Source organism: Siphateles boraxobius, unplaced genomic scaffold (assembly GCF_051911475.1).
Source record: "Siphateles boraxobius isolate OS27281-9 unplaced genomic scaffold, OSU_SipBor_1 56, whole genome shotgun sequence".
In the NCBI taxonomy this organism is placed as follows: Eukaryota; Metazoa; Chordata; class Actinopteri; order Cypriniformes; family Leuciscidae; genus Siphateles; species Siphateles boraxobius.
The window spans coordinates 4222381-4244235 of NW_027509182.1; the positions used below are offsets into that span (position 1 = coordinate 4222381).

General features: G+C 36.4%; 4 protein-coding genes across 4 annotated transcripts; 2 read left to right on the forward strand and 2 right to left on the reverse strand.

The window, feature by feature from the left end:
- Positions 1 to 749: 749 nt before the first annotated feature.
- On the reverse strand, positions 750 to 7307 carry LOC143714935 (mitochondrial import receptor subunit TOM40B). Its single transcript, XM_077206428.1, has 10 exons — positions 7133 to 7307; positions 6672 to 6864; positions 6482 to 6549; positions 6275 to 6367; positions 5107 to 5208; positions 4914 to 5019; positions 3010 to 3132; positions 2766 to 2842; positions 2572 to 2674; positions 750 to 1459 (listed from the first exon to the last, which is right to left on the reverse strand). The coding sequence occupies exons 2-10, from the start codon at positions 6814 to 6816 to the stop codon at positions 1320 to 1322; spliced, it is 957 nt and encodes a 318-aa protein (XP_077062543.1). The 5' UTR covers positions 6817 to 6864; positions 7133 to 7307; the 3' UTR covers positions 750 to 1319.
- Positions 7308 to 7813: 506 nt separating this feature from the next.
- On the forward strand, positions 7814 to 9792 carry ufc1 (ubiquitin-fold modifier conjugating enzyme 1). Its single transcript, XM_077206501.1, has 6 exons — positions 7814 to 8154; positions 8368 to 8435; positions 8513 to 8576; positions 8664 to 8740; positions 8849 to 8939; positions 9057 to 9792. Exons 1-6 carry the CDS (start codon positions 8032 to 8034, stop codon positions 9135 to 9137), a joined length of 504 nt encoding a protein of 167 aa, XP_077062616.1. The 5' UTR covers positions 7814 to 8031; the 3' UTR covers positions 9138 to 9792.
- A 299-nt stretch (positions 9793 to 10091) lies between these two features.
- On the reverse strand, positions 10092 to 11467 carry gig2p (grass carp reovirus (GCRV)-induced gene 2p). Its single transcript, XM_077206490.1, has 2 exons — positions 11374 to 11467; positions 10092 to 10896 (listed from the first exon to the last, which is right to left on the reverse strand). The coding sequence occupies exon 2, from the start codon at positions 10884 to 10886 to the stop codon at positions 10239 to 10241; it is 648 nt and encodes a 215-aa protein (XP_077062605.1). The 5' UTR covers positions 10887 to 10896; positions 11374 to 11467; the 3' UTR covers positions 10092 to 10238.
- A 749-nt stretch (positions 11468 to 12216) lies between these two features.
- fdxacb1 (ferredoxin-fold anticodon binding domain containing 1) lies at positions 12217 to 21693 on the forward strand. Its single transcript, XM_077206471.1, has 5 exons — positions 12217 to 13081; positions 13440 to 13596; positions 13754 to 13957; positions 14133 to 14291; positions 19300 to 21693. The coding sequence occupies exons 1-5, from the start codon at positions 12907 to 12909 to the stop codon at positions 20351 to 20353; spliced, it is 1749 nt and encodes a 582-aa protein (XP_077062586.1). The 5' UTR covers positions 12217 to 12906; the 3' UTR covers positions 20354 to 21693.
- Positions 21694 to 21855: the final 162 nt, after the last annotated feature.

Below are 21855 nucleotides of genomic sequence, written 5' to 3' on the forward strand. Positions count from 1 at the left end.
CAATTTACCTAATAGTAATTTGACTTAACGCGTTGCCAGTTGGCAAAAAACACAACGTATTGCAGCCATTGAAGCCAGCAAATGAACTGAGGCAGAGTTTGCAGATTCTACCTGACCAAAAATGTCTTGGCATCCAACTAAAAATCTCTATGAACTGGGCCATATTAAAATGCGGATAAATTAACTCATCAACTTACAGTGTATAAGTCTCCTCGCCGTCCACTGTCAAGCTGCTGTTGTCGTCTGTCACTTTAAATGCTCAAGCTCTTTGAAGTTAAGCAATTTTTTGAACACGATTCTTACATTTTTTTATAGTTGATCAGCTGGAAAAATCATTCTGAAAGTGATTCCAATGATATTGCTCCTCTTTGTCATTTTTGTAGTCAAAAATTAATAGTTACAGTTATCGTCCTCCATGTGGACGGGCCTTAAGTCATGTTAATTTAAGGGATATACTCTCGCATTTACATGCAGTTGACACTCCTGACACAACGTGCATGTGGTCAATATGATGCAGACCGGATTCACACCTGCATTCCTGTGAGCCAATGGCTGTTATGCTTCATAAGACAATGCACTACCACTCCACAGCTCTGACTCAAGTCTGATTTTTTTCAAATCAGAAAAAAAGTCCTATAATTAATGCATAATGCATCCTTATACAGCTCACACTGTCACTTTGTTTCCTTCCATGGTCATACTAGCCTTTATAGCAGAGTCCTTCCCCTAAGAAGACACGTAAAAGTTAGTTTAAGAAGGAGAGCAAATGGTGTTTTATTTGAAGTCAATTGAGGGGATAACACATGAAAAAATGTTGGACCTTTTTGCTAATCTTCAGTATGTTTGGCTTGACATATTGATATTAGAGTCTAAACTATAACTGGAGTTTGCTACAAAAAATAGATCTTTAATAGAGAAGTCACAGGAAATTTTGTGACACTCATTTACGTCAATGAATTTGCATGGTCTCTACCAACAGATGCTGAGGCTGCCATCTTGTTCTTAAATAAGGAAAATCTGTGAATATACCTCAGTTATTTACCTCAGGTTACTTAGGGGCCAAACATAAGACCAAAACAGCTAAACCTTTGAAACAGGATGGAACAAACATAGAGGGATTTGTGTTCCTGGTCTTTTTAAGCCCTCATTCCTGCTGGCCATGAACGGCATAATTGTCCAGTATGGCAAACAGGGCTTTGGTTGGATTTCCTGTTCTGTCCATAGTCTGTGGTGGACCAGTGTCTTTGGGAAGACGTGAAGGTGGTTTTCTGGGGTCCCCAAAGTCTTAAGCGGTGCCTATATTGAGTTAGGATCCGTATCTAACCAACACTGACCCCAAGACCGACCTGCAACTTGTCCGCTCTGTGGTTGACAAAGGCACCCATGATCAAGGTGGCAGGCAGAGGGTAGAGCCGCTTTTCCAGAACCCCACCAATGATACAGCGACTGTCCAACATTCCTAAAAAAAAACATCAAAATTATTAACAAAATTATGAGTTACATGTGAATCATAAGTTTAATTCATTAGGCATTTAAAAGACTACTGACTCAACAATGGAGGCAAGTGCTATATTCTGTAATGTATACATAGACTACCATTCAAAAGTTTGAGGTCAGTTTTTATCTTCTATAGAAATTAATACTTTTATCCAGAAAAGGATTAATCAAATTGATCAAAAGTGGCATTAAATTCTTTTAAAACGTTTAAGATTTTTATCTCAAATAAATCTCTTCTTTTTAAACGTTCTTTTCTATTCAAAGAATTGAAAATAAATGTATTATCGTTTCACAAAAATATTAAGCAGCAAAACAGTTTTTGAAAATGTTTCTTGGGGATCAAATCAGCATATTAGAATGATTTCTGAAGGATCATGTGCCACAGATACTAGAGTAATGATGCTGAAAATTCAGCTTTGTCATCACAGGAATAAATTAAATTTTAAAATATATTCAAATAGAAACAGTTATTTTAAATTGCACAAATGTTTCTCAATGTTACTGTCTTTACTGATTGAACGAATGCAGCCTTTGTGAGCATTGTGAGCATTTACAGATCAGTGACAACAAAATGCACAATCTACTCATATTACACAGACTTGGAGTTTCAACAGAAACATAGGTTATACTATTGTTAGACTAAGGTTTATTGTTATTGCTATGCCAAGATGAAGCCTACAAATTGGTTTACATGTTCTATGGAAGATGAATAGAGCTTTGTAAATGACAGGGGTTCCAACTGAAGCCAAGTATTTTGAATAGGATTTTTACTTCCTGAACACTACTGTTGCCATCTAAAATGAGGAGTATGATAAGCAAAAACACATTTGAGTAAGAGTATATGAGTCAATGTTAAAAACAGGTTTAAAAAGAGAAAGGGTTCACATTTTGTCAGAATTCAGACTAGACTGAAATTGGGTATTTTATGATCAGTTTTCTGGCAAAAGGCAGATTGCTTTTCTTAACTATAAAACAAGAGATCAACAGAGAAACAATTGATTTTTTTCTTTTTAAAGCCAGTTACCGCACTCTGATATTTATATATTGCACAGTCAGTATATATGCCATTCTTACCCCTGAAGACCATTTTAGCTTCAGGAAGTTCCATCTGGTAACCAAAAGAGAAGGTTGTCTCCTGGGTCCTAGTACTCGCCTCAAACTCCACTCCCACCTGAATCTGCAGAGATGAATTAACACTCTGCAGCTTTACGAAACTATTGCTGTGTCTTGTCATTGAAACAATAACATATCCATCAATACCACCATACCTGTTTGTTGGCCCTGTGGTAGTAGCTGGCATGTGCACCTCCTTTACCAGCATTCAGAGTTGCAACCCAATTTGGCCCTGAGGCACAAAATGATATGGCATTAGAGCTTTAAGTACCTCTGAGAAACAGAACATTTTACATAAAAATAGGATGAGTTACACTCAAGAAGTAACTGCTTAGGACTACTTTCACTGGTGTATAACAAATGGATGACCCTTGAACTAAATCAGAAGACCGATCTTACCTGAGTACTGGCCTGCCAGGGTAAGTATGCCCCCTTCTTCTGCTCGACCTCGATGGTACACCAGCTCTCCCCCCAGTACCAGCTGCGGGGATACGCTTTGAAGAAAGTGTGCAACCATGATAACTGGCACAAAAAAGGCACAAACAGATAACAACATTTACTAGAGTTAATTTTTTTTTTAAATGTGAGCAGGGCTGCCAACTCATTTAGCATGAGACTAATGCAATTGTCACTATGCAGAAGGTCGGTTATCTTGGCGTTTTGCAATATCCTTGCAGCACCAAAGTAGAATTAATATTAGGCAATTATTTCATAAACTTTAATTAAATACACCATGGAAATATACTGAGGTCTGGGCCTCGGGGACCTCAATGGAGGGTATGGCCCTGGGTTTGACAGATCACTGTGGAGGCCTCAGTTTAAGTAGCATGTAAACCGATCATCTCTTCCTTTTAACAACTAGTTATAGCACGAAATAAACATGAATGGACACCCGAAAATTTGGAAGATTGGAATCGAGTCATGTGAACTTATGAAGACCCAAAGATTGAATCGAGATTGGAATTAAATCGTGTGAACAAACCAAGACCTGAAGATTGATTGAATAAGGATTAGAATCGAATAGTGTGAAGATACGAAGACATGAAGATTGAATCAAGATTGTAATCAAATTGTGTGAACATACAAAGACCCGAAGATTGAATCGAGATTGGAAATTAAATCGTGTGAACTCACCAAGACCTGAAGATTGATTGAATCAAGATTGGATTCGAATAGTGTGAAGATACGAAGATTGAATCAAGATTTTAATTGAATTGTGTGAACATACAAAGACCTGAAGATTGAATCAAAATTGGATATTAAATTGTGTGAACACACAAAGACACATGGATTGAATCCAGATTGGAATCGAATTGTGTGACTGTGAACTCACCAAGACCTGAAGATTGAATCGAGATTCTAAGCTTGCTAAAGTTGCTAAGGTGTTCTATGGTTTTAGCTTGTTGCTATGTGATTGCTAGGGTGTCTGAGGAGTTGTCAGAGTGTTGCTATTTAGCTGTTAAGGTGTTTTAAGTGCTTTAGTGTGGTGTTAAGGCCCCGATATACTTCAATAGAAATCGAAGAATTAACTAATGTGACATTTCGAACAAAATCAGGCGAAATCAAAGTTAATTTGGTGTTCATTTTGGGAGTTCGAAACAGCATTTCAAAGCGAACTTTAGGGAAAAGTTTGCTATGGCTGGTAAACAACTTCGTTCTACCACTGGTCCGTGGCGATTATGTAATAGGTAGCTGTCCCCCTTCTTGCAGCATATATTTAAATAGTCAACTAAAAGCTGCTCTCAGCAGTGTGGGGGGTGTCGGATGTTCGCTAACAGCATATCGCTGCACATGTTTTCCACACATTCGCATGTTCACAGTTCTTTTATATTGGTTAATGGTCACATGACATGCAGGTAAACAAACAAAATAATCACTTTTAGTAAGTGTTAAATAATTTATTTATTATAATCTTTAATTTTTATGATTTTTACTTTACTTTAATTAATTATTAGTTTTTCATCAACTCACAAACGGCCTGTAGTTCTCTCAAGTAACCCCAGATTGGGAAACCATGCCATATACTATTAAAGACAGACCCACCAATGACAAGAAACAACTGATTCAAACATATCTCTTTTTTTCTTTTTTTTTTCTTAAGGAGTTTAAAATGAATGCAGTGCTACTCCAAAAGCTTTGAAAATAATAAAACATTTTTTTAAAACAATTCATCAAAATGACGTACAAGAGCAACCACAGAAAAACCTGTTCTGCATGTTCTGTATTGTGTTGTTTAAACCAAAGCACATTTCTGTGACATATATGAATCATTCTGTCTTCGGTTGTAATGAGGAACTCATCACCTGATTCCCTGAGAATGTCAGGGTTGGCCAAAGTAATCGCTGCTGTGAAGTCACTGCCTCTATACTCCGTCTCAAACTGCCATGTGACAAACTGTGCCTGTTGAGTCTATATAAAATATTATAAAGTTAGTCCACACCACATTGTTAAAAAGTGTTAAATTAAACTAGAGCAATTTAGCATACTGCTACTAACCTGAAATACTGCTTTAGCTCTTATTTTCTCACTCAGATGAAACAAAGAGTGTGCATTTAAGCTGCCAGAGGAGTCCATTTCCCCAATAAGCATAGGTGAGTCCTTTATACACAGAAGATGATTGGATTGTAAATTCATCATAACTTATCCAATGCATATATACCCAACACACTTTGGCAATTAGTCCATTATTATTTAAACCTGTCCATTACTGCCCATTAAGATGCACTGCTTTTGAAATGTGTTCAAACAAACCTAGTAACTTGTACTGCAGGTTTTTTATTTATTCAAACATTGCATAATATGCAGTATGAGTCATAAGCTAAAACAACTAACTTTTAATGTTAAATAAGTTACCTAAACCAAAGCCTATTTTACAATTTGGTAAGAAAAGGCATTTAAGTTAACCAACAATGTCAAAAGTCAAAAGTATCAGTCCATATTCATGTCTTCATGAATGTTCCCAGAACAAAACATTCCTATCAAATAACCTTTGGCAGAACTTTTAAAAGACATTTAACATACTTTTAAAAGCTATGCGTCTCTTGTTTTTAACCGTATAAATGCATTCTGTGTGAAGGGCCATTAATTAATAAGCATTAGAAATTTACCGATTCCAAAAGTTTGAATGGTATATAATGTATATTATTGATTTTTTTTTTTGTGTGTGTGTGTGTGTGTGTGTGTGTGTGTGTGTGTGTGTGTGTGTGTGTGTGTGTGTGTGTGTGTGTGTGTGTGTGTGTAAGCACCTTTAGAAGTGCTATTTAAAAATGAAGTTTCTTATTATTGTCTTTATTACTGTACTCCTAATTCAACACAAATCGCAAGTCCAATTTTCCTGCCATTTTGCCCTGATTCCAAACTACATCTATATCAAAAGTGCTGAATTTCTCAGTGTTTAATATTTGACAGCATAGTTGCTTAACTAATATACACAACCTTGTAATGTCATTTGCAGGATAACCCAATGAAATTGTGATGCAGAAGAATAATAATACAACAAATATCGACGCCCCTGTCCAAACATACTGTACCTCTTGCCAAAGATTTTTGATAAGGATGTTGTTAAATCCCCTAAACTCAGCTGTAATGCTCCAGAAAACCACTTGAACAGGAACAGATGCAAGAAAAAATAACTGAACATGATCCAGATCTGTCAGATTCTTACCGTTTCTTTGCTGTCAGTGTCTGACTGTAGGTGCTCAGCGTGAAAGCGATAACTGGACGGAGCAACAGCACTGAGGTGAAATGTGTGACTGACCTGAGGAGAGAAGAAGCACAAATATTTAGTGGTAAATTGTGCTGAAAATGTTAATTAAAATGAGTGAAACTGTCCTGAATAGAGTCATAATTAAAACCACATGTATAAACAAACCTTGAAAAAACTGCTGAGGGTCTTATTTATCACCAGTTTTACACCTTCAATCTGCTGTGGAAATACATCTAGGAGCACAAGCAATTAAAATGACTTCTAATAGACCAATTTTGCTCAAAATGTGTGTATTTTAATTGAATTTATGAAAAATGCATTAAAAAATCAACAGAGATAGAAAAGAGTATCAGACCTTTACAGTTGCGGTGTAGACCATCAAAGCTTCCCGGGTTAGGACGGCGTCCATCTCTCCTATCCCACCGTGACAAGGGTCTATCTTGTGGAAAGGGGGAGTTTTGGCGCCCTGGCCGGTTTGACAAGGCCAGCACACTGCCCATGGGAACCCAGAGCCAAATGAGAGGACCACTCACTTTCAACCTGATCTTCTGAACAGTGAGAGACAAAATTGTAATATTATAATAATAATAATTAATATTTAATAATATATACATAACATTGGGTCATGCATTCTTCATTTACTAAGAAATTACAATATCGGTCACATTTCACAAAAAGGATATGAGAAAAGATAATTGGGGGGAGTAAATAATTTTCAACTCTGCAAGAATCAACTCAATCGAATCAAAATGATAATAACGAATGACCTGCACATTTGAGCTCGTCAATAATCGTGCATTTTCTGGCATTACTTACGCTGAATAAATGTGGGTTGTGCCGTTACAGTATGCAAAAATTATATCCTGAAATCATACTTAAATATAGCTTTTTACATGCAGTGACCGCTGGAAGAGAGTAAGGTGAAAGGATGCTGAGGGATGTAGAGATAACTCAACTACAGACTCTAGCGGCGGAACCAGCTGATCAGTGCAGTCATTTAAAGAAGAGCAGCTATGAAACACCTCCGTGCAGAAACATGCTGCTGTTCATTCCGCACAGCGCTGAAAACAAGACATTTGAAGAATTAATGTAGCGTATTTGCAACTCTGTGTTAATTAGCATAATATATTGTTGTGATATAATGCAAGGTATGCTATTTTAATAATAAACGTCACTTTAAATTTCAGATTCTGACGTCACGGGGCACGTACATTGGGTTCTCCTGCGAGGTATGACTCATTTCTCCGACTCGCTTCTTTTGAAAAGTTCGTTTCAATGAACCGATTCAGTCATTCTTTAACGACATCACGTGGTCCCTGACTGTAGTGCCATCTGGACCTATGGTATGGACCTGGACGCGATATTTTTTTCACAGGATGGTAGGGGAAGACTCATGAATATTCATTAGGGAACTCATCCCTGATTGGTCTTAACCCCAGTGACTGGTATGTTTAGGGTCGGGGTTAGGGGTAGGTCATCAGACCCCCAGTGAGGGGTAGGTTTAGGGGCGGGGTTAGGGGGTAGGTCATCAGACCAATCAGGCATGAGTTCCCTAATGAATATTCATGAGTCTTCCCCTACCATCCTGTGAAAAAAATATCGCGACCTGGACGCACATGTAGCACTTGAGCAGTTGTGTAGTGCGATACACTAAAAAGATCCGACTCAAAGGAACGATTCGTTTAACCTACGATTCGGACACCGCAACTGTCAACATGGCAGATGAAGCAACTAGAAAGGCAGTTTCTGATATACCGCTTTTAAAAACAAATTCAGGACCAAGAGATAAAGAACTATGGGTTCAGAGACTTCGAGAGGAATATTTAGCTCTCATAAAGGTGAGTTATTGTATTGTAGCAAAAGTATATTAGGGAGCTAAGATGCTAACTTAGCTGTATGAACGAATAACCATACGTGTCATTAAGTTAAAAGTGTTCAGTCTTATTGACTTAGACAGTTCATTCTCATTTATGATTAACAGTTTGCGTACAAATATAAACTTCATGTTACAAAATATGTGCGCTTCATATAATAATTGCGTTGCCTTGCAGTATGTTGAAAATAACAAAGCATCTGACAATGATTGGTTCCGTTTAGAGTCCAACAAAGAGGGCACAAGGTCAGTATTATTGCCATAGTTCTTCTTTTTAGGAGCTATTATATTTTAATTAACATCTTGCTACCTTTTTTGTGTAGGTGGTTTGGAAAATGCTGGTATATTCACGAGCTTCTAAAATATGAATTTGACATGGAGTTTGATGTAAGACATTTTGAACCCACTTACTGTATATTTAACTTAATTTAATGAAGGTCTGGATAACCTATTTAGCTTCATCCTGATTTCCAGATTCCAGTTACATATCCTGCCACAGCACCTGAAGTGGCCATTCCTGAGTTAGATGGGAAGACAGCGAAGATGTACAGGTTGGCTTCATGTGTTTATAGCTTTTCAATTTGATCACAATTATGTAATATTGTGTTAAAATGTACCTTTATTGTGAAATGATCTTTCAAAATCATCTTTTGTCACAGAGGTGGAAAAATCTGCCTGACAGACCACTTCAAGCCACTGTGGGCAAGAAATGTCCCAAAGTTTGGGCTGGCTCATCTAATGGCTTTGGGAGTAAGTAAAGTTACATGTTTAGAATGATATGTATTATGTCATTAATTTCCTAAACTAATTTGTTTTTATGAAGGTATTGCATCTCATATTAATAACTAATCTCTGTTCTTTCCAAAGCTTGGACCATGGCTTGCAGTTGAGATTCCAGACCTCATTGCAAAAGGCATAATTGAACATAAAGAACAGCAAAACAGCTGAAAGTAGCCGTAGGATCCTTTGCATATCACTGTCTTAATGATGCAAACACAAATGAGGTTTTCACATGTTTTTCCCAAAATCATGGCTACCTACCACCCTGTGGTTTCAAATTTTTGTTTGCAACCTCGTAGCAACTGTGTATGTCACATTCACATTTGTACATCTGTTTTTTTGTTTTTTGTTTACCGTTCAGGTTTAAAATGCCTGTTCAACGGAATGTATATGTATTCATCAGTAAAGCCTGGTATGTAAATAAATGTGGGACCATTTTAAATTGTGGTCTTGGGGAAACCTCACTATGATTTAAAATGTTAAACCTTTAATTTAAGTTTTATAGCTTACAAAAAAGAAAATCATAGTATGCCAAATTATTCACTTAATCATCTGGAAGTTTTTCTGTTTCCAGCTTTTTAAATGAGAAAAAAAATGTAAAACATTATTTGTGTAGTAGGGTACTGTTCATCCTATAAGTTACTAGATATTAGTTATCCGACGTGTCTTTTAGATGACAAGGTAGTGACAGGAGGTTCCCAGTTCCTTCGGGGCGTAATGGTTAATAAAGCAAGATTCAATGATTTCAATAATTATGTCTTACTCCATAATGAAATATTATGTCACAAATAAATCAAATAAAAGAACAGATATTCTAAAGATATCATTGAGGCCCATGAAATATGTATATAACAAACATTCCTACAGGTTTTCCACCTCATGTGTAATATCTTACTTTTGCATGTGTAATAAGAACAGGAATTGCTCTGATCATCTATCGTCAAACATTTAATATAATAATCAGATTACACAAAATGGAAGTATTTTTGTAATACAATCTTCAAAATGTATAGATCATTCCGTCATAGGCAATCAATATATGTATACTTTCAGTTTTGTTATGGTGCCACATAACAGCAGAAAAAAAAGTGATTGTCAGAGGATGAATGTCAAAGATGATTGTGTGTCCCTGAGAACTATGAGGAAAGTCAAATCTTATATACACAGATAAAGTGGATTTCAGTTCAACTGTAAACATTAATTGACGTATGTCAACAAACCAGCCTAATACAAACCTCTGGATGAAGCATCCGTCATGATCAGTTCGGATTAATAGCGATTACACTTGTGTTTGATCATGAGAGTGCAGATGGTCTCTCCACATCCCCAGCATAGCTGTACAGTATGAGCAGGATCTACTTTTAACTTGCACACTGTACAAGTACCTGAGGTGTTTGAATTTGTGGGAGCCTTTTGGTTTTGAGCAATGAGCTGTTTGAGTTCAGTTAAGATGGTCATGTTGGGTGCAAGCGCAATATCTGTGACCTTGATACGCTTTGGGTCAAATACACAGTCCTCTTCTAGACCGCTGGGCACAGCTTTCATGCCACAGTTAGGAGGTACCCAGGCAGTGTCATATCCCTGACTATTCCAGGTCTTCTGCATGGGATGGTTGTCCTTATCAATTCTTTTGATTTTTCCACAGTCAACGCTTAATTTAAGCACTATTCTGTCAGTAGGTTGTGATCTCAGAGGATAACGCTCTGCTTTCTTCTGGTCACGGCTCACATAAACTCCAGGTCCCAGCATTCCATCTACTGATTGCTTGAACCCATTTGTTATGATCTGACGAGCTTGTTGCACAGAGGTGCCGTGATACATCGTATAGTGACTGCCTGATTTGGCTTCCTGGTTTGCCTGAAGATGACGATCTTCATCATAGAATGCCTCCCAGCCAAAGAATTGGATGGATGACATTTTTTTTTCTCTCCTGTGGATTAAATGGAATAATAATAAATTGCTTGTCAGTTTGATACTACTAGTAAAATGTTTGGACACATCTGCTCAGTCTTAATTACTATTTTCTATCATTTAGAATACTAATAAAGTCAGCAAAACTATAAAATAACAAATAAAAGTAAGTAAATGTATGTTAGTTAGAAATGTTAAACAAATCAATGTTTCAATATAAATCAATATTATAGCTTCTTCAAAATAACCACCTTGTGCCTAATTTACAAGAACTTCCCGGTCCAACTCATTCACTTATATAATAAATAGAATTTTACTTTTGTAAAGAAATGAATTGTACATTTATAAGAAAAAAAACCTTTAGAATTTCTATCAATAATGATATATTTCTATCAGCAATTCCGCCATATAGTTCGTGTAAAACATTACGTTTTATTTTAACGACATTTTCATTGATCAAGATAGCCCTATATTATTCTGAAAGGAAACAAACCTACCTTAAAATGCTTCGCGCAAGTGGACAAGAAATTACATTAAACTCTGAGCCTGAACTTTCTTGGTTATTCTCAAGACAGGAAGGTTTCACTTTCAATTCTTCTTGAACACGTCTTCCTGTTTTGCTGGGGGACAGGGGGAGTAAAAATGCATTTCCTCTATAATTTTTTTTTTTAATTGTGTTTCACTTTTGAAGTCAAATAATGTGGTTCACCATGCATTTGTTTAATACTTGAAAGTGCTCACACTTTTGTGAAGCTAGATTAATGTGATACGTCAATCAAATAGTGTAGACCCGCCTTATTCTTTTGATAAAAAGTATTTCAATGACTAGAAGCGTAAACCTGGCGACCAGCTATGTTGCCATGTCCGCTTATTATAAGCGCTTTTTCCCCCAAAGTTGGTCAGTAATAGTAGTTAGTGGAACCAACTCTAAATAATGTCATTAATCACCATAGTTTTTTTTCTTTTGTCATGTGTTTCTGCGTTTCCCAACTCTCTCTTCTAACCACACGACCACGAGAATAAAACAATACGTGTTCACGATTTAAATGACCAATATTTGTATACCTATGAAAACTATATTATTACAAATAGGTTTGAATTTAGTTTGATTGGGATAATTTTGCCATTAAGGTGTCTCAATCTGAATTATTTGACGACCTACAAAATAATACTAGGCTATTATTAAAATTAAATTAAATATTTTACGTATCATTACGTATCATTTATACGTATTTGGTAAGAGGCGATTAAATACGATTTTATTTCAGATGGTTGTAATCGCTTTCAATTCGATTTCAATTTCGATACTTATTTTAGTATTTTAATTTTCTAGTAAGATCTGGCAACACCCAACGCGTGCTAACTGGAACGTGGACGGTGCATGAATATTTTGGTTATAAAATTAGATCTAATTTGAAAATTTACTCAAGGCTGGTGGTGGTAGAAATCATCTCGTCATAATATTTGTTATCACTTTGTTGTTGTTTTTTCGTGTTTTTTTTACCGGACTGTTCTCTCAGGACACATAGTTATTTATTTTACTACATTCGAAGTGGCCATCGAGCTCGCAGCGTATCTCATAGTAACCGGTGTTCTTGTTTACGGTGGCAGAAGCACCGGTTGTTTTCCACTATGCGCCATTCCACTGGGAAGGAAACTTCACTGCTGCACGCTAGCTTATGACATTGCACCTCTATTTTTCTCAATTACTCTGTCTTACGTAAACGTGACGAAAACCTGCTCCTAAAACCACCTCTGGTCTTCAGGTGTTGCTTTAGCTCCCATACAACGTCATTAAAAGCTTTGGTATTTTAATTAGATTTCAAGCTGTATCGCGAGAGATGCCAGAGCGTCATGGTGACATGCAGTCTGTTAATGCCGCATTGTGTCCTGCCAGTCTCCCAGCGCTCAGTTCAAGCTCGATAGTCAACGGGACGCGGTAACGCTTGCTCAAAATGTATCGAAAAGTTTGGTTCTCCTACTAATGTGACTGCTTGCCGAATTGTCTACTTGGCATTTACTGGAAATGTCCAAGACACGCGAAGTGCTACTTGTTGGGGAAGGCAACTTCTCTTTCTCAGCAGCTTTGAGCGAGACCGCAGGCGACGAGGTCGGTGTGACCGCCACTTGCTTTCAAAGCGAGAATCAAACATGTAAACATGAGGGAGCCGTGTTGAACATACAGCGACTCCGCGAGAGAGGTCGGTTATGTGGTTCATCTTCACCCTGATAATGTTGTCAAGATTGTCTTGTGTTCATGTTCCTGCAGTGCTTTCTTGCGTCTTTGTTGTCCTGTCTGCATGATTTCTGAAATATATTTTGTTCTATTTTAGTAAACCCAGAGTTTACTAATGTAAACATTTTCAAGAATACCTATTCTTCCCACATAAGTATCAAAGGCCCTGAATTTGCATGCCAGCAGCCAAGTCCATAAATTTATACAGCCGGTTGCTATGAAACGGCTGAGGAGGGTTTAAAAAGCCTCCTTGAATTCTGTATGATAATTCTTTAATTCAGCCTTTAATTCAGTATAATCTTTTCCAACAATTCCCATTGCAGGAAATGCTGTTCTGTTTGAAGTGGACTGCACTTGTCTAAAGGAGCACGAAACCATCCAGCATCATCTTTTTGACTGTGTTATTTTCAATTTCCCTCATTGTGGGCGTAAAAGTGGCGTAAAGAAGAACCGCATCCTGTTAGTGAAATTTTTCCAAAGGTAAGTGTGATACACTTGTGGCTACATCTAAGGTCTTTATTAGGGTGTTACATAAGCTTGACTTCCAGCATTATATAATGTTGATACTGAGAAGATCAAGAGTTTAATATTTGATATTTCATGTATAATGGATGGATGTTTTTTTTTTTTTTTCTAGTGCCATTGCAGTCCTGAAGGACAATGGGGAAGTGCACGTCACCTTGTGCAATGGGCAAGGCGGCACTCCGTGTGACAGTCCAATGAGAGAATGGCACAATAGTTGGCAGGTGGTTGCCATGGCAGCAGAAGCAGGGCTAATTCTCAGTGAAATCCGTCCCTTTGACTGTGAAACGTATCAAGGTTACAGATGTACTGGTTACAGGTAAATATCTTTGCACTTGGACAAGTGGACATAGTCCACTAAAATGTGATTTGACATGGTGAATTCAAGTCATCTTTATTTATATAGCGCTTTATACAGTACTGATTGTTTCAAAGCAGTTTTAAAGTGATAACAGGAAATTTTAAATTTTAATGAATAAAAATATTTTGCTAAGGAGTCAAGATAAAGGTTTTCATGTAGAGGGAGGTCTGACCCACATCTTCACTCGGAGTCTCCCGCACACCATGCCCGAGAAACTGAAAATGGAAAAACCCATTGGGAAGGAGACTGTTTGTTTTGAGCTTCCGGCAGAGTTGAGTAATTATATGAACAGGTGAGTGGTAACTCTTTGCTTATTGAATAATAGCGAAACTAAGGGTACATTTAGGCTATGTTTACACGGAAACGATCTGAAGAGAAAACGCAAAAGTGGCGTTGCGTTATCACTTTTTATTCTGCGTTTAGACGGGCGTTATCGGGGGGAAATCCGCGTGCATATGATGACGCAAAAGTGTGTGAAATTCGATGTAGTATGCACTCCAGGCGGCTAGGTGTCAATGTGAAGCACTGCGACACAACAACACCAATATCTGAGAATATTTTGTACAACTGCTGAAAAGACTCTTGTACGTTTATCAGAGCTGCTATGGCAACTTGAAGGTCCAACGTATGGAAATAATCCGGAATATTGGGGTTATTTTCCTGTAATGGCGCATGCCTGTGACGTAAACACGTACGCGACGAGAGCCACACTGAGCAGATTTGCGTTTTTACTGTTTAGATGGGAACGCGACGGTGGATCGTTTTTAAGATTTCCACTCTGGAGGGTGGTTTCACTTTTTTGCGTTTTTAAGCCTCCAAAATGCCGTCGCCGTGTAAACGAAAGGCACATCCGATAAAATATTTTTACGTTTTCACCCAGAATCGTTCTCGTGTAAACAGGTCGTGTAAACCTTTGCGTTTTTTGTGTGCAGACGATAATGTTGTCAAAACGGTCCCGCACTAAAAACACTGTATTATGCATGACAGGCCAGTACTTGGCGATGTCACTTTGTAAAGAAACACTACGCCCCTATTCATACTTTGCAGTCACGTGACTGCAATGGATACCTGGCGGGCAACAAACGCTCACAAAATGGCCAATACTACAATCAATTATATAGTTAGGCTATTTTGTTTCCATAGCACATTAACAAAACATTTAATGACACTAATAACACTAAAAACAATACAATTACTAAATATGAATAATATAACTAAAATGATATAGGCCTAAAAACAGTCTTTAGTTCACAAACAGCACAACTCTGCCATCTGTGAAAATCAAAAGCAGCTTCAAAAACTTGTTAAAAAAGTTAATGTAGGTCCACAAGAGAAATATTAAGCCAGTAAATCAAGATAGTCGTCGCTATACCGTTATATCCATCCGTTATATCCATCCTTGTCTCTGAGAGAACGCGGCGTTAATGCAGCGACAGATGCTAAAAGCTCAGTCCGTTTCTACCTTCACTTTCGGGGAATGAGCGCGTATACATGCACATTCTTAACGCGATTATGCTGAATAATAGTGCATCCAATCGCACAACAACTATCTGGCATGTCGTTACACCCCAAAACACCAACTTTTGTATATTAAAACTGGCGACGTCCTGGCAAGATCCTTGATTAGTTTACTGGGTTTCGTTGCTATAGAACACGTTCTTGCCCGCCAGCCAGTACTTGTGACGTCACCTGCAAAGTATGAATAGACAAATAATATGCATGTGCATGACGTAACCATTTTCACAAATTCGCGTTTTTGTAGTTAACACGAGGACAATAACCGTATTGCATTCAACAACTTGCACTTTGAAACCTGTTTTCAAGAGTTTGCATTTCCAGGCCCCAAAACACCATTGTCATATAAATGAACGGCCAAAACGCATACATTTTTAATGTTTTTAGTTACAGAGGAGTCACATTTTTTTTAATATTCTATAGCATTCAGTTACTTATTTTCAGAAGTGACTTATATAATGTTATTAACGTCAAACAGGCACAAATGCGCATGAAAAATAAATCAGTTTTAGCATAGGTGGCAATAGTGTCGTAGATAAGACATACTTCATCATTAACTCATTACCCACCTTTGAAGCAATTTTACATCATTTATGATGCAACGCTTTTTTGACATAATTTTCCAGCAATCCACGTTTTCACTTATATGGTAGGGGGCGCTATTCCACATCTTCTGAAAGAGTACAGAATCTCTGGATCAAATCACTGGCAAAGAATCAGAAACAAGCGATAGAAGCATTGTAGAACAAGCGATAGAAGCATATGCAAGATAACGTGATCTTCAAACATTGAACATCATATACAGTAGTCAACATTTGAAGTGGATCAAAACCTTTCATCAAAGTTATACATGAATTTTGAACAATACCCGTTCTTGTCTTAGGACAACTTTAATGAACTTTTTTGATCCTCTTCAAATGTTTGCTACTGTAAATCAAAACAGCTTAACGGTGCCGGTAAATGTCGACCCAGGGCGAGGTACAGGACTGTGAAGCTTTGGGGGTGTTGATGGACTCTCAATCTACTCCATCTATGTTTTGATCATCGTTATGAATCCGATCTGGACAGATTCTTTGACAAAAACATGATTTACGCAGCTTTTTGTTCAAAATGTTGCCTTTTTAATGAAATTTACCCTGATTCAACTTTTCAACAACATTTTTTAGTTGTTGTTGTTTAAAAGCAGAGGGTCTGTTCTTTCTTTTAATATATTACATGTTCAGTTATTCATACAACAAAATATTCTGAGGGCCATGAGATCTTTGTGAAAATAATAAAAAAATGCTGACGTGGCTGGCAACTTTTTTAACTCCTTAAAAACATTTAACGCAATAAACACAGCATCTGTTTTTTTCTGTTATCCTTTTGTCTGCGCTACAGTATATGATCACGCTATCATTTATTCAAGTGCTATTAAACCATTCAAGCGCGATGAGACGCAAAAATGAGAATTGAAATTAAATCTGTACTGGCGCGCAGTCTGTGAATCTCCTGTCTGTGTGACAGACAAAGAGGACTCATGCTGACAGAAATTCGTTTCAGACAGCGCACGGCCGCATTGGGTTCTCTTTCATGCTTGAATGGACAAAAACACATAAAAGTATGCCAAAATGTCTGCTTTGTCAAATATCCTCGTAACCACAGTCTTAAATGAGTTAAATGAAGTCTTAAATGTACGTAAAGAGTTGTGAGGACATCGGATGTATGTCAGATCCACGTCATGTGCGGCAAATCTTAAAGTGACAGCAGGCTAATAAACCTGCTGCTGTGATGTCTGTCACAAATGCTAATCAAAGAACAAAAGAAAAAGAGAAAATCACTCACTGCTCTTGACTGAACTTTTGTAGCTTTAAGGATTAACCTATGTTTCATTTATAATTTATGCAGTGAAGACTGTAAAGATTATTAATTTTACTCTTATTTCTCTATATTTCCTACCCTTTAGATTCAAATTTAAAATATACTGTCTTAATGTTGTTTCTAAATTAATTTGGAGATTAAATGTAAAATTATGACAATATAAAAATATATTAAAAACCTAGGTGCGATTAATCACGAATAATTACCGAAAAATGTGCGGTTTATTAGTGCATTTTTGTCACATGGACTACAGAAATACCATACTAACACCATTGTTTCTTACATGTCTCATGACCAGATGTCTTGAGCATCATATAAGCTTAACAGCAGAGGGGAAGATTATTAGTGAAAACTGACTTGCATTTTGGTCTGTTCCTCACACAGCTATCATGGCCTCAAAACACTTGCAATATAGCAGACAAGTCATATTAATCACTTTTATGTTGCTTTATGCGAGGGATGTATGAAATAGCTGTACCATGTTGTCCGATATTAGAGATTTTTTTTATTTATCGGTCTTGTTTATATAGAATATTTAATTGCGCATGTTCTTTATCATATTTTCACATTTTGATTGCCTTTCCCATCGTTTACAGGCAGTGTTGGGTGTAACTTATTACTAAGTAATTAATTACTGTAATTTAATTACTTTTTCATAGAAAAAGTAAAGTAAGGGATTACTTTTTATTTTTCTGTAATTTAATTAGTTACTTCTGATTCAATTGCATTAAATTTTATATAGATTATGGAACAATTCTATATACAACAATAGTGGAATTAACATCTAAAATGTATGTTTTTAATGTAACCTTCTCCCGTTAAATACTTTATTCAGTTCAAGAATAGTTTATGCAACTAAATATTATTTATTTGTAAGAATTAAAAGAGCAGTGTCAGGTCTATCCTTGCATTGTTCAACTGGTCGAGGTTGATATGGGATTTAGAAAGTAATTAGCAATAAGTATTGTAATACTTTTTAGAGAGAGTAATCTAAATACACTGTTGAAGATGTGATTAGTATCTAGTAATTAATTACTTTTTTAGAGTAGCTTACCCAACAATGCAGGTTACAGGTCACAGTTAATCTTTACAATGTATACTATATATTCATACAATTTTAACTAATAATTTATAAATGTAATCTTTAGCAAATATTAAAACATTTTTTCATACTGTATATTACAATGTTGTTATGCTTAAATTCACTGATTTCTATTTTTTATAGAATATTTCAGTATTATAAATGATTAAATGTGCACATAATTTTTTTTAATCTCGTGTCTTTGTAATCTTTAATCAAACATTTTATATTTCAATAACAATAGCAAACGACAACAGTCCAATCAATTGGGCAAAATCAAGTCCTTGCTTAGATTTTTTTTCTTATCATAATAGGGAAGAATAGACTATGGCAACTTTAATCTTTAAAATTGTTTTTACATTTTAGGGATTTATTTTATGTAGGCAAAATAGGATAGGATTGATATTTGCAATTTGTTTTGCCATTTAATAATGGTTATAAATAACATTAAAATGTTAGTGGCCTGGATACTTTTTTACAGAAGTCCTACAGGTTTGGAACAGCATGAGTGTGAGTAAATAATGACAGAATTTCCTGTTTTGCATGAACTATTCCTTTAAGGTAATGAACATTCATAAACTAGAGGTGACAGCGTGGTCATGGCATTTATCATTTATATGCAAACTCCTCTATAAATGGTGACATTGTCAAGCCAAAATCACAAATTATGATCTTTTATCAGTCTTACACTATATTATACAAAAAAAGATGGGCCGTTCACTTTAAAAACAATAATTACAATAATTGCAATATTTTTGTCAGTATGCTAATGCCTTACGAATTTAAGTGTTTTCATTAATTTACTGTTTTTAATTAATTTACTGATTCGTGTGTCTCCTGTCAGGAATTTCCTTGGTCAGCAGTCCCGTCATCCAGTGAAAACTGTCCAGGAACAGTTACTTCGAGAGCTAAAGTCAGTCTGGCCTGTTTGCAGTATAAATTGGGACTTCCCAGAACTGGTAAGCTGCCTACCAGAAACACCTGAGGCTTGTGACTCCACTCTGACCCAGTCAGAGGTCTACTGGATTAAACCTACTGACACATATATATTTGACCAAAGCAAAAATGAGCAAAAGGACTGTGAGTCTATGGATGACCAACAAAGCTTTACTGGCAGCTATGCACTTCGACCGTCTCTGTTGCTGCATGTCCAAGAGATCACCCAGAACGAGGACTTCAGCCCTGGTACGCTTCATGCGGTCAGTGGCCTGGTCTTTCAGAGGGTGCCCATCTCCCTGAGCCGTTCTCCTGCATTCCACCAGCTTCTATTGGTGGGAATGTTCCCTACAGAATCCCATCCTCTCCAGTGCTTCCAAGATTGTTTGGAGTCGCTTCTCACTTCTTACAGCGTCTCCTTTGAAGAGGCGCAAATAGGCCTAGAGCAGCAAGTGTGGATGAATTCAAAGATGCTTCCCAAGTTTGGGCGGATCGCATCACTACCCTCTTTGTCTTCAGCCCTCGATGACGGTTTACAGTTAATTGGCGTCTTAATAAACTTGGATCATTTAGCCACTGTGATTTTCGGCATTTCTGACTGGCGCTTGCTTTGGAGTGCCGATCCTCGCTTTCTTAAGCATTTCGAGGCCAATCCACTAGGACCTTTCAGTCCTTTCTCCCTTTACCCACCAAGCTACTCGCATGATGTCAGTTTCTGGATGGACCCAGAAATCTATGAGGAACTGGACTTCCATGCAGTTGTGCGAGAGGCTTCTTGCGGTTCTGTTAAAAACGTGGCGTTAGTAGATCGCTTCAGACACCCACACATGGGTCATGCTAGCCTCTGCTATAGGCTGACGTATCAGTCGTCAGATCGCGCCCTCTCACACAGCCAAGTCTTGGGACTACAGAATCAGCTACGGAGACTGTTACCCCTGCGCCTGCAGGTCACGCTGAGGTGAAGAGGTTTAAATGGATGTATAATCTCAGATTAAAAATTGTAAAGATGAAATTTAGCTTTGTAGATGGGAAGAGTGAGTCTTTATTTTGACAGATTTTTTTCTGCAGTTTTATTTTTATTACTACACAAAAGTGAGTGGTTAAAATCAAATTTTAGTATTTCAAATGATGTATTATTTCCATTTATTTAAAACTGACATATCAAACTGTTGGAGCTGAAGGGATTATTTTGTTGCTGTGTTTGAAATTCTATCATGTTTAAATATTGCTATTGCTAATAAATCAAATTTTTACATATTGATATCCAAGAAATGTTTACAAATTTCAGTGGTACTGTTAATTTTCCTTGTTGTTTAATATTAATTAATTTAGCATGTTTAGGGATCTCGTTTTAATTAGGAAACTTTGAGGATTATTAATGCAATTATTAACTGCAAATCATTTAATCTGATGCGTTTAAAAAAAAATTCTTAAATATTTTTCTAGGTTCTTTGTAGGGTATGTGTATGTTTACAATATATCTGAAGCTGCATTTTGATACTGTGATATTTCTGGAATGTGCTTATGATAATTTGTGACTAAATTGTATTGTTGCTTATATAAGTGTGTCATTTCTATTCTTCTGGCAGTAGCGTCAACTAAACAAGATCTAAAAAATAATGGCTTGTTGTCAGATTACTCAAACTAACCCGTTTGGTCAAACAGTGTTGGACTTTTTGGGATTTTCTTTTAAAATTGCAAATCAACAAACATAAAACAATGACATTGATCTAAATGAACTAAGCCAATCTAACAGATTTTTATGGGGTAAATACCCTTTTAATGTGACGGTTGCAGTTTATGGCTTTTTACAGTGAAACATGGTGTATGAATATCGTAATCATTCAGTAGCATGTTATTACCAGTGTTGGGTGTAATCCACTGTGTAATTAATTACTGTAATTTAATTACTTTTCCCTTGAAAGAGTAAAGTAAGGGATTACTTTTTATTTTGTGTGATATAATTAGTTACTTCTGATGTAGGCTAATTGCATTAAATACTGTATAGACTATATCGAACAATAGTGGATTTAACATAAAAAAAATTACATCTAATGTTAAAATCATGTATGTTTTAATGTAACCTTCACCTTTAAATTCTTTGGTCAGTTCAAGAATAATTTACAAATAATTTAATAATCTAATTACACTGTTTTAAATGTAATTAGTAGTAATTAATAACTTGTGGTTTATTACCATCTGATACCATTGCCTAAAACTGATATTAATCGAATTAATTGTTCAGCTGGCTTAGATAATAGACACATGTATTGAATGAGAATACATGAGAAAAGAATACAAATAACTGTGTAATGAAATGTTTGTATATATCGAAAAACGTACGTTGGTCATGAAAGCATGCTAAATCGGCGTTTGCAGCAAGGTTATTACTAAACTAAAACTTTAAAATTGAAATGAAACACAGAAATAAAAACGAATTCAAAATACCAAAACAACTACAAAA